At 31.2% G+C, this 12,679-nt stretch overlaps 1 protein-coding gene and 1 non-coding gene across 3 annotated transcripts in view; both read right to left on the bottom strand.

Annotated features, from left to right (window-relative positions):
* Shab (Shaker cognate b) overlaps window positions 1-12,679 on the bottom strand; it is a 153,754-nt gene that overhangs the window by 12,598 nt on the left and 128,477 nt on the right. For both annotated transcript variants that reach the window (XM_067051722.1, XM_067051723.1), the window contains one exon: window positions 5,527-5,768. In XM_067051722.1, the coding sequence (XP_066907823.1) occupies window positions 5,527-5,768 (242 nt within the window). The remainder of the gene's footprint in view (window positions 1-5,526; window positions 5,769-12,679) is intronic.
* Window positions 10,592-10,664, bottom strand: TRNAA-AGC (transfer RNA alanine (anticodon AGC)). The gene has a single exon. It is a non-coding gene; the product is annotated as a tRNA-Ala (tRNA).

The following is a 12,679-nucleotide window of genomic DNA, read 5'->3' as shown; positions in this document are numbered from 1 at the left end:
TAAAAGAAGGCAATTTTTTTCGATTTAACATGAGTTTTTCCATTTAACATGTTAAACCAAAGATCATGAATACCCCTAATATACATTCCATAAGTAGGTAAATGAAAGAAAAAAAAAAGTAAGTTTCCTTACTACTACCACCTGCCGACGTGCGAGGTGATATTTTTCGGAAGTACTGGTCCAATTTTAGGGTCATTCATGATCTTTATTTTAACATGTTTAAGCGTGTGTTAAATGGAAAAACTTATGTTAAATGGAGAAATATTTCCTTCTGTTACCATGTTAAAACGATAAAACATTTAACATGGTTGAGAGTCTGTAACTAGGTCTGTTAAATGGGGAATGGCGTCACGAAACAGACCAGCTGAGCTTGTCATCGTTTTATTTGTTGTGTTAGGTGACTTACTCGTAGTTTGTGTTTTTTTTTCTTTTGTCTTGTGTTTTGGACTTTTTAAAAAATATAATCAAAAGCCAAACTTTTACACTTCTACTTTTTACTCACTTTAGGCATGTTGTAATAAATTACTTTAATCAAAACTTATAAGTAAACAATAATATGAAGTTTTGGAAGGAAGGGTTACTAAACAAGTTGCTCAGAAAATCCGCTAGGAGCTCTTATGCATTTATCATTTAACATAACTTTAAATAGGGCTGCTCACAATCCTATACTTATAATATTTAACAAGGTAAAATATTTTACATTTAACACAATATCACGAATACCCCTAATATGGGAGAGTATTACAAATATATTTGGAATAACAATAATTATTTAAATTAAGAAGTCAGTATTGCAAACCGTAATAAATGTATTAGGGATGGGTATTCATGATATTGTGTTAAATGTAAAATGTTTAATCATGTTAAATATTATAAGTATAGCATTGTGAGTAGCCCTTTTGTAGAGCTTTGGTACCACTCCACGACTATGCTTGGGCCTCGTCATTACTTGTGGCGTTTCGTTTCAAAATGGAGGCCGAAGAGATACTTCATACGCCCAAATCTGGGCTAGGTAGCCTTACTTATCTTACATTTAATACAGAAATTTTTAGCGAGTAGGTTGGTCGATGCACGACATGTTACAAACTCACAAGAGAAGATCGATCATAACACAAAAAAGGCAATCCTTCCCGACCGGGCCCAACCCACTAAGACCCAAAGGTAGCGACCTATATAATTTTTGAAATATTTGCTCAAAACGGGAAGAGGAGACTTAAGATAGTTTAAGTGAGCAATATTTAAAATGTGCCTAAAATTGGAAAACGGCGTTTATAACATGTCGTACATTGACCAACCAATTATCTGTTTGAAAAGTAAGATAAGTAAAATTCCTCGGAGGAGTGGAGGTAATAACTTAACTTAAGGCCTATTTAAAAAATATTATCCCTTAAACGGGTGGACCAGTCTTGTAGCTTTTTTAAAATGGCGGTCTCCGATACCCATGTACATAATCATAATATGAACCAAGTTAACTATAATAAATAAATGTGTTTTTATATAGATTGTAGCATTAAAACAGCTTACATGATTTTGTTGAAACGCTTTTAACTTTTCGTATATCAAATAAATTCCCGAATAAAGACCAGACCGAAACGTTATGAAAAAAAAACACTTTATTTGTTAATGACTCGAAATACATACTTAATTAGATTTGTTATCTTAGTGATTGATAACCCCGTTATGATCTAATTATATAATACTATTTGTATATTTAATAATATATATATATATTTGTATGGCGAAAGATCTGTAGAGCTATCCGAAAAAAAAAAATTTCGAAACTAGTTTTTATTGTTTTACTGCTATACAGTGTTACTAAATAATAATCTATATCTAGGGTCTAGCATTTTAAAAATATATTTATGATAATTGTTTCGTATCTTACTGGATGGCACATTAAGTTAATAATGGCGGTGAAGCCACTCCTGACTTAGTTGACTCAGTAAATCAAGTGGAGTAGTTGATAAGATTATTGGCCCATGATAAGAGGAATTAGCTTTTATTACGATTTGAATATGCTTTAATAGGCCATCTCTCCATTGGGTTAGCTATACAGCGCTTTAATGTATTATTAGTTTATATCCCGTTCTGCTGAGTTCGAACTATTGGAGACTTTTTAATTTTAATTTATTTATTTTTTAATATATGTATTCGTTTTTAACATTTTAAACTTATTTATCTATTTTTTAACTTATTTATTACTTTTTTAACTTTACTACTATTATTATTAGTAGTTTATTTTTAAACTTTACCGCTACTATTATTACTTTAACTTGAGGCTATTATTTCATTATCAATTATTTCTAAATTTTTATTTATTAATAACTTTGTTTTTTATGTGTTTTTTTTCTATGTGTGCACACAGAAAGTTTTAATAAGTCCATAAATTATTTTTTTTTTTTTTACAATATATTGAGTATTTGTATTATAGTATAATAATTGAATAAAAATATACATAACTATTAATTACTCATGCCAGTATTTATATTTGATTATAACTTAGTTAATTATTAATGTTGGTATTTGTGGTATGTCTTGGGACTGATTATTATGCTGTGTACTTCTAGCAACCAACTGTATTCAAAATAAAATCTGCCAACAGCATTGGTTGTTAGTTTATTAAGCATTTCTTTCTTTCTCTTTCTCCTACTAGCTGACTCAGAAATGGTTCGCTATTGCTATATTTGAATATGTACAAAGTATATATAGATTGAATAATCACAATTGAAAGTTTTAAATTAATTTAGTTATTATTAAACATTCACGTACATATTATACTTTGTATGCTTTGTTTACAAATTCTATAACAAAATTTTTAAAAATATAAGTAAAATGTTGAATAAGCCATATATGTGCTAATACTAGTCTGATTTAGATATTTTTAAGAAACTTCATTACTTTCTCATTTTTCTCAGATATCGTAAATAACAAATGTATCCATTTTGAGTTATGCACCAGTAATTTTTACTCTTGATCTCAACTTTTTTTCTGCTGCATAACATGAGGTTTTTCAATAGCTAAGAACATCCTCAAGACGCCGCAGGAAATTTTGAAAGTTTGTGTAAATTAGTTGAGAACTTTCGGAGGTCTTACATTAGTAATAAAATAAAATTATATTTTTATTTATATAGAGATATACCTTGAAATATATAGCATTTCAAAGTTAACTTAAACCTTTTCTGTGTCAAGTGTGACTTTTTCCAATTAAATTATAATTTCTTTCATTTTATACACAACTTTTTCCATGTAAAATGTAACCCAAACTGGACTTATAAAAATTATATTTTATTATTTAAAAATAATTATGTTACTTTCAATAACGAATTTTCAAATAGTTTCGGTAAATCATTCGACATTTTTTTGTTTATTAGATAATCTATATTACGTGATAATTTTAACTATTATTAAATTAATAAAAAATAATGTTTGCTTATATATTATTGAATGTTGATTAATATAATTTTTTTTTGGAGGGGAAGGGTTTGGCATTATATCCATTTAGTAATTGTTCATTTTTGGAAGTTGTTAATATAGACATTTTGCTCAAGGTCGAACATCACGACTGAATTATTTATTAGGCAGAATTCTTCAGTACAGGAATCGTTTGTTAAGTTTTTGAGGACACTGAATGTTATATTAACGTTATTATAAATTTTTGAGAACCAAAATAATCAATAGAATTAATAAAGTCCTTTGGGACTTGAAAATTTTTGAAGAAATTTTTTATGAAATCCACTCATCTACATTAGACTAGAATTAAAAATATTTATGACCATATTACACAAAACTAGAACACCTGTACTACTAGGTAATGAAAGAACTGGTATCACCATCTCTTCAAATAGTCTGTCTGCCCTTCAAGCCTTGAGTGACCTCTAAATTGGTAAGAGAGTGTAAACAAGTCTTGGAATCATTAGCGTGCTTAAAGAAGCTCCAGCTTGTGTGGGTCCAAGGTCAAAAGGGAATCACAGGTAATGAAAAAGCTGATCAGCTTGCTAGAAACGGAGCTGATCACTCTCCTATAGGTCCAAAACCATTCCTAGGCATCTCTAAAAGGCATCAGAGAAAAGTAGTTCTTGATTGGACATGGAAGAAAGCCGGTAAAGAGTGGAGGGACAGTATAGGGTTGAGACAGGCCAAGATTTTAATAACCAAACCCTCTACTTCTAAAACTAAGTGGCTGCTAGACATTAACAGAAACTAACTTAAATTAACTAAATTAATAGGAGTCCTTACAGGTCATTGCAAACTTAAAAGACATCTTAAGATATGTGGAGTAGTTAATGATAAAACCTGCTGCTTATGCGGACAGGCCCCAGAGACTGGCTTCCATTAGATAGCAGACTGTGGTAGGTATGTATCATTAAGATACAGGCTATTGGGCTCTGATAGAATGAGGCTTCCTCTAAAGATTGGGAGTCCCTTTTGGATTTCATTAGAAAGACGAAAAGGTTTGATATAGAGGAATAAGATACATAAAGAGTCATTCCATTGGTTTGTCTTAGGGATGGCAAAAAGGACCAATAGGCCCACTTCCCGAACTTGTTCCCCCACCATTACCAGTACCAGTACTATTAGGTAATAAGTAAACTGATGAATTTAAATTGTATAAAGTCATCTTAAGCTTTCTGCCCATTTATATCAGAAGGCGAGAACAGTAAGACGAAAGTCATATCGTTTCAACCACCTCCTCACTTCTCCGGCTCTCTCATTGAGATTGAAGCTGCAGATATACAAAAGTATTCTGAGACCAGCACTACTATATGGGGCACCATTGTTTACCCACATATCAGATGGAACCCAGCGCCTTCTTCAAACTTTTCAGGATTCGATGTTGAGGAAAATCATACGCACAACATCGTGGAGGAGGTAGAGGCCACCGGAGCTGCATCAATTGTTGGAGTTGCCTACTGTGCCGGAGTTCATCAAGCGACGACACATCAAATTTTTCTATTCACTTCAGTACTGTACAAATCCGTTATTCAAAACGTTAACACCTGCCCCTCCTCCGGTGCGTTGGCAACACACTACGTAAGGTCACGTAGTATTAGGATTAAGTTTTTATTAGATTTAAGTTTGTTAAATTCAGAAATAATGTGTGCCCCAACACATTATACACTTCTATTAATACTGACAACTAAAATAATATACTGCAAAATACTCCTTAGAATGTAGATGTTCTACAGTAAAAGGAGAAAGTTCATTTTTTATAAACACGCCATTAAAATTTTGTAGAGGTTAGGAAAAAAAAAACGACAATATTTATTTTTCAATATACTACACATTACGTTATTTAAGGCGATATAACCATAATTTGAAACTGTTTCTAAATTAGGGATATATTCATTGATTCATTTCATCATTTTGTGTTCTCAAAACATCAATGATTTAAATAATTATACTTCTCTTAGTCCGATTTTTGTTTTATTAAAAGAAATAGTACAAGATAAACTTTAAAAGTGATACCTTCGATAATTGAAATATGTACAAAGAGGAATAAACTAGAGATATATAAGAGATACATACCTGTTGGAACCTTGTTTTTCTGTGCTTGGGTATGGGTGCATCGTTGAGGCTGCCCCTGGATCCGATCCAACCCTCGTCCCCAGTGGGTGACCCCCGCAACATCGTGTCTCCCGAGGCAGACTTCTTGACGTTCCTCAGCTCCAGAGGGTTCACGTACAGGTTTGAGTCCTCCGTCAGGTCCACCTGCGAAGGAAACGGCGCCGTGTTGCAGGAGGCGTAGGTGTCCGAAGAGTCGACTGAACCTGCAATCAGTTATAGATTACATCAAGATGGCGGCCAAAAACCATGTATTTAGCATGGAGTTTCCTAAAATTTTAATATGTAAATTAGGTATTTGTAGAATATAATATAAAAAAAAATAGAATGTTTATATATATAAAAAAATACAATAGTAAAAGTGATAAATGTTTTAGATCAGGTGATACTATTGCGAAGGAATTACCCAATGGTGGTTCAGTAATTGCTTTAATTTATAAGATCCCGAGGACATCTTCTTTTCAGATACCTTAGAGATTTATCAGGGATTGTTAAGGATGAGAGTTTAAGAACTAGTGGGTTTTTGTGGGTATAGATTTTAGAATGAAAGGAGGTATATCTATTTCAGATCAAATCTGGAACGAATGGAATGTTGGATGAGTTCATTTGTGACGTATTAAGGAGCGTCAACGATTTTACGAAATATTTTGAATTCTAAGGATTGGATACGGGAGGAATTTGATGTTTTAGTGGAGCCCAAAGTTCAATTCGTATGTCCAAATAGGTCTGATCATCATAGTTTATAAGAGTTTATTGTAGTAAATGGTAAAGGTGTATACATTACGTATATTTGAGCTTAATAATTACAGATATTAATTTTTTTAAATTGTTGAGGTGAAAAAACTTCCAAAGTGAATATAATCTATTCTATATATATGTATATATAGTTGACCTAAAAATTGATATATAAGAAGATAGTCAGGTTGTACAGCAACCTGTTCAACCTTTACCTTTGAACAGCCCTGATGAAGCCCTGCAAAGTGGGGCGAAACGTCGGAAAATAAATAGTTGTAAGCTATTTTTGTTTCTCTTTTGACCGCAATTCTGATAATCTATTCTATATTTTTCATTGTACAAGGTTTAGGGACAATTGTTCCATACTCATGCACCTTTACAATAAACTTCATAACTATAGTTTAAAATTGTTTTACACCAACATTATTTAAATTATTGTCTTTCACTATTGGTGAATACTGAAATATTGAGACCAATTAATAAAAATTAAAAATTAAAATCTGTACCGCTACAACCCATGAAGGGTTAGGGGTTCATTACTTTGTAACGAAGTACTGTTACTATACCAAAGGTTGTGCAAGGGGGTGATTTGGTCAGAATCACACTCGACCGCCAGATTTCTACCCAATTTAAGAGGCTGGGTGGACCCCAGGAGGGCTCCAGAACCCACAGGAGTTGACTGATTGAAAACAATTGAAACAATTTTCTGCCCAGCCGGATTCGAACTCGGGTCCTTGGAGTTACCAGCCACGTGCCTTACCCCGGGGCTACCCGCACTTCCATTGCGACCAATAATGAAAGAAAATAATTTAAATAATGTTAGTGTAAAACAATTTTAAACTATGATTATATAGAATACATGATTTCAATATGGAAATTGAAAATATGTGGGTTGTAAAGGTGCATGAGTATGGGAGAATTGTCCCGAAACGTTGTAGAATTAAAAATATAGAATAAATTATATTCACCTCTCAACAATTTAAAAAAATAATATAATCAAACTTCCTAAAAAGAAATCTCGGAATAAATCGTACATATATTAAATACATTATCCAAATTCCTACTTAAAGACCGATCTGGTGGAAGACGAGACGAAAAAAGCCCACGCATGAAGGGGCAGTGTGAGGCGGAAGAGATCTGAATGAATATGGGATTAGAAGATAGAAGATGATTACGCGGAGTTGGAGAGAGTAAAGGAAGGTATAACAAACACCCATATTTTCGCAGAACTATAGAGCCAAGGATAAGTAACATTAACTTACATAAAATGGCTTTCATAAAATGAATTATATTCTTAATTTCATCTTGTGCTTTAATGGATTAAGTGGTCTATTGATTCACAGGTATATTAAGTGGTTTGGGTATCGTGCAAGGTGTATTGTCTTTTTTTTCTGGTGTCAGAATATATCAAGACTGTTTCATTGTCAGTGATGTGTTGCATGTCTCTGAGATTGGCGGTTCCAAGCCTCTCATCGTGTATACGTGAATGAAAGCAGTATGTCAGGATCAAGTCGAGATCACTTCTTCTGATTCTGAAATCCTAGAAGAGGTTTTCCCTGATAAAATTACATATTTTATTCCTCTAAGTTTGCTAGCTTTTTTCAAAGTTCCACTAGCTTTTTTTTTACATTCACTAACCTATATTTGGAATATATTAGGGGTATTCATGATCTTTGGTTTAACATGTTAAAGCGTGTTAAATGGAAAAACTCATGTTAAATCGAAAAAAATTGCCTTATTTTACCGTGGTAAAGCGAAATAACATTTAACATGGCTGAGAGTCTGTTACTTGGTCTGTTAAATGGAGAATGACGTCACACAATAGACCAGTTGAGATCGCCGCCATTTCTGTTGACAGCTCAGTTCTTTCGTGTGTTTGTGGTATTCATATCCCTGTTATTAAACTAGAATGGATAATTTTAATGGAACTGCATATCTGAATGATAGAACATGGAGAATACTTCCAATACAGTAGTCAATTATCTCATCTTCATTCTCTTCCTCACAAGTTTGAAGATCAATAAGGCACTCATAAGCTAAACTTTCACTCAAATTCCACTTTTCACTCACTCTAGGCATGTTGTAATAAATTACTTAAATCAAAACTGAAGTAAACAACAACATAAGGCTCTGGAAGGAAGGTTATAAACATAAAGGCTTATAAAACAAGTTGCTGAGAAAATCCGCTAGGGGCTCTTATGCATTTAACGTTTAACATGACTTCAAATAGGGCTGCTCACAATCCTATAGTTATAACATTTAACATGGTAAATCATTTTACATTTAACACAACATCATGAATACCACTATAGTAAGGAAAATTATTGTAATCGAATTTTCAACGGAAATTTATGTTTAGAGATCCTCTGCGTCCAAAAAATCTAGTCTCACAAAATTGTTTGTATATCTGAGAATAGTCTAGCTCAAAAAAGAAAAGTAAAACGAAATTGAAATTACATATTTAAGGCGGGTATATGCTTGGCATGTACAGCAATTACAGCAATGTTCTATCGAATGACTCTAAGGAATCGATTTTTCACATTTTTTCGATTTTCTCGAAAAAGATTAGAGTCGATTTTGATTAAGATCGACATGTCAATGTAGAATTAAATGGTCTTTAACATCAGCTACAAAGGTCTTTTCCACATTGAATTAGTTTGACAGGACATAAATATTGAATTTATAAAAAAAATCTTTCTCTAATGTACAATTAATTTTAAAATTTAAGAAGATGGTCAGGGTTGCGGTAAAAAAAAAAGAACAAATAGTTTATAACTATTTTAATGTCCGACGTTTCGCCCCACAGGGTTTCATCAGGGCTGTTCAAAGCGAAAGGTTGAACAGTTCAACTAATTACAGTTAAACTCTTTTTTTTTTTACTGCAACTCTGACGATCTTCTTATATTTAAATTCTCACTGTTAAATAATAAGCAATGGACAAATACAAAATATTAAAGAATTCTATGAATAACTAAAGGAGGAAAATAAAAATATCCTATTTTTACAGGAAAAACCGAGACCCCACAATGTTTACCGGTTGTATAACAATTTTATTTTGTTTAGCTGTTGTATTTTTGGCAGGAAAAAAGTTATACTCCTTATGTCCACCTCAAGAAATCCTAAAATACAAATTTTTATGATGACAATAGAAAAAAGAAATTTTTTTAAAACAAAATTGTTCATTGTTCTTGGTAGTAATAGACAATGGATATGAATACATTTGAAAATATTAAATTGTTTTTGATTAATTCAAGTATGTTTGGGTGAAATTGTAAATATGTTTGCGTCATAATTCAGTATTTTATTATTATTATATGGAAGTCTGGTGAGTCAATTTTTTATAATTTTTTGAGGTTTATTACTTCCATCATTTTCAATAAATTATTATTTATTTATTCATTAACATTGTACAACGTTTCGGGACCACTGTCCCATATTCATGAGGTGACTTTTATTGTATAAAATAAAATATATAAAGTAGAAGATTGGTGTTATATAGTTTTTAATATTGTTATAGGTTTTTGTACATGAATATGGGACAGTGGTCCCGAAACGTTGTACAATGTTAATGAATAAATAAATAATAATTTATTGAAAATGATGGAAGTAATAAACCTCAAAAAATTATAAAAAAAAAAAAAAATATTTATATTATTAACTATTTTAACTCCATGACTACGCTGTATTTTAAGCCAATACTTAATTTTATAGTATATTTAAGTGCTTATGGTTATTTGTTTTCTACAGACTTACCGGGTCAAAAATCCATTAATATAATATCACCAATTTTATATTATTTGTTGAAAATTATTCATTCAAAATTGAGCTTAATTTGGAGGATAAAGTTTAAAAAATGAATAAGTACCATATAAAAAAGGTTTTATGTATGTACTTAGTGCTTAGTTTCAAAATTGGTAATAAAATAAATATTACTTTATTTTAAAATTGTATATTGATAATCTCTATTATAATTGATTATTTTTATTAATGTATTTTTTGCTATTTTATTTTGTTTCTTGTTGAGGGAGATTAGCATTCTTTGTCCTTTAATTGTTTACAGATTTACCTTTCTTATCTTTTTTTTATTTAAATTTTTTAAATAATTTTCTACTATGTCGAGTTGAGTTCATTTGTATGTGGGCCAAAGACAGATAAAAAAAAAAATGTAATATTAGTATTAAAAAAGTGAAATTTTTGACTTAGAAAAAAAAAATTAAATTTTACTTGAGAAGGCATGTTTAGGCATAACGATTTCTTTTAATAAAATACATAGGTAAAAAATTTTAAAAAGTAATGGAGGCGCCGGGCATCGATCCCGGTACCTCTCGCATGCTAAGCGAGCGCTCTACCATCTGAGCTACGCCCCCTGATGGAGGATGTGTTATCAGATTAATTTAAAAGTGAAAGGCCACATGGTGAGAGTGTCTAGGTGGGGAGCATTGGCTTGGCTACAATGTGAAGAATGTTTCCCCTCTTGTATTATTTGCGTTTGTGTTGGATATACCGATTATCGGCAAGAGAAAACAAAATTATAATATTTAAAATAATTTTATATTGGCTGGGCCTCGTGGTTTCACACAAGTTAAATTTTTACGTTCCTATTTTGTAAACATGATAAATACCCAAGTGGATCAGATGAGTAAACGTAATCAGAAAAAAAAAGACGGATTTTTAGTTAGTGTTTTTTAAAGATCATGGTATATTTCAACATCTTAACAACAAAAAAAAAAAAAATACAACACTTTACCGTAAATTATGCTTTTAGTTATTTTGTGGTACAATTATAAACTTGTTTTCTCCATACATACCAGTATATAAAGATTGAGAAAAAATATAAAACATAATGGAAGATAGCTGATTGACCGTTTGTATTAATAAATGGAATATGGTCAGAGTGCGGTCAACTCAAATAGTAATATTTTGTAATATGTTTAAATAATATAAATATAATACAATAATAATAAATTTTGACGACTGCAATATTATTCTAAAGGGATCAATTCCAGAATAAATTAAGAATATTTTTATTATTATCTAACCCTCACACTTTTTGTCCTACAAAAAATTCTTTCGGTAGAAAGAGTATAAACGAATATTTAATCTAGGGACAAGTGGTTCTAAAGCACTAACTCGGACATTTTTGTTTTTACCTATTTCTTTTTTTTACTCATAGTTTTTTATTAGAGAGGATTAATACAATCTGCCACAAATTAAGAACATGAAGTATTAGTGTTCAAATGCACATTGATACAATATATACAAAAGCAAAAGAAAAAATATATAAATAAAAGATAATAGTTATTTTTAGTGCTTGAATATATAGAGATAGATGAAAATTGACAATATTTGAAACTAATAGCTAAAATTGTCATGGAGACGACTCATTCATGAATGAACCATTTATTTATCAATCGTATCCATGGTAATTTTAGCTATTAATTTTAACTAAAGCTAATTGTTACCCAAGCCATCGACCATAAATTTGGCTGTTGTAGTTTATAACATATTTCTATTATTATTACTGCTCTAATACAGGGGGCTGTCAAAATCCTACTCTTCTTCTACACAAAAATGACGTTAATGGATAGGGATTTGGCCACGCCCTTTGAAGGCAACTTGACGTGGAAATTGGTAGTTATTTCTCAGATTAATATAATTGTCTGTAATAGCCGGTCATTTAATTACAAATGTGAAGAAAAGTTGCAGTTAATTTTATATTAAATAATTTGGTACATTTATAATAAAAATCCATCAAGCCGTAGTCGAGTAGTTCGTGCTTCTTTCTCTGTTCTTATCAAACTAATATTAAGGATCCCAAAATATTTTTACTGTTCTAAAACTAAGGAGTGAATAAAAATTGATTTAACTTGGTCTATTTTTCAATAATAATAGTTTTGTAGGAACAGTTGATAAAAAATTAATTTATCTTAAACATTAAAATATTTTTTATTTATTTAATGTAATTTACAACTGTACAAAATAATACAATAGGTAAATATGTTGTATGCTTCATATACACTTGAAAATCTTGGGAAGGAACCACCCATTGGTGGAACTTCAAACATTAATTTAAATTAAAAGATCCCGTCACCATCTTCTTTTCAGAAGCCTCGGAGGATTATCAGGGATTGTTAAGGATGAGAGATTAAGAATTAATCGGTTAGGATGGTTAAGGAGTTTGGAATGAAAAGACGCATATCTGTTTTGGGTCAAATCTGCAACGAATGGCATGTTAAGGTCTTTGTGAATGAGTTTATTTGTAACGTAATAAGGAGCATCAAGGATTTTACGTAGGATTTAGGATTGTAACGATTGGATGCGAGAAGAATTTGATGGTTTGGTGGAGCCCCAGAGCTCAATTCCATATGTCCAAATCGGTCTG

Source organism: Halyomorpha halys, unplaced genomic scaffold (assembly GCF_000696795.3).
Source record: "Halyomorpha halys isolate HHAL.00 unplaced genomic scaffold, Hhal_1.1 Scaffold143.1, whole genome shotgun sequence".
NCBI classification, from domain to species: domain Eukaryota; kingdom Metazoa; phylum Arthropoda; class Insecta; order Hemiptera; family Pentatomidae; genus Halyomorpha; species Halyomorpha halys.
Note: the sequence above shows the minus strand (reverse complement) of the source record. Positions and strands in the feature narration are given on the sequence as shown.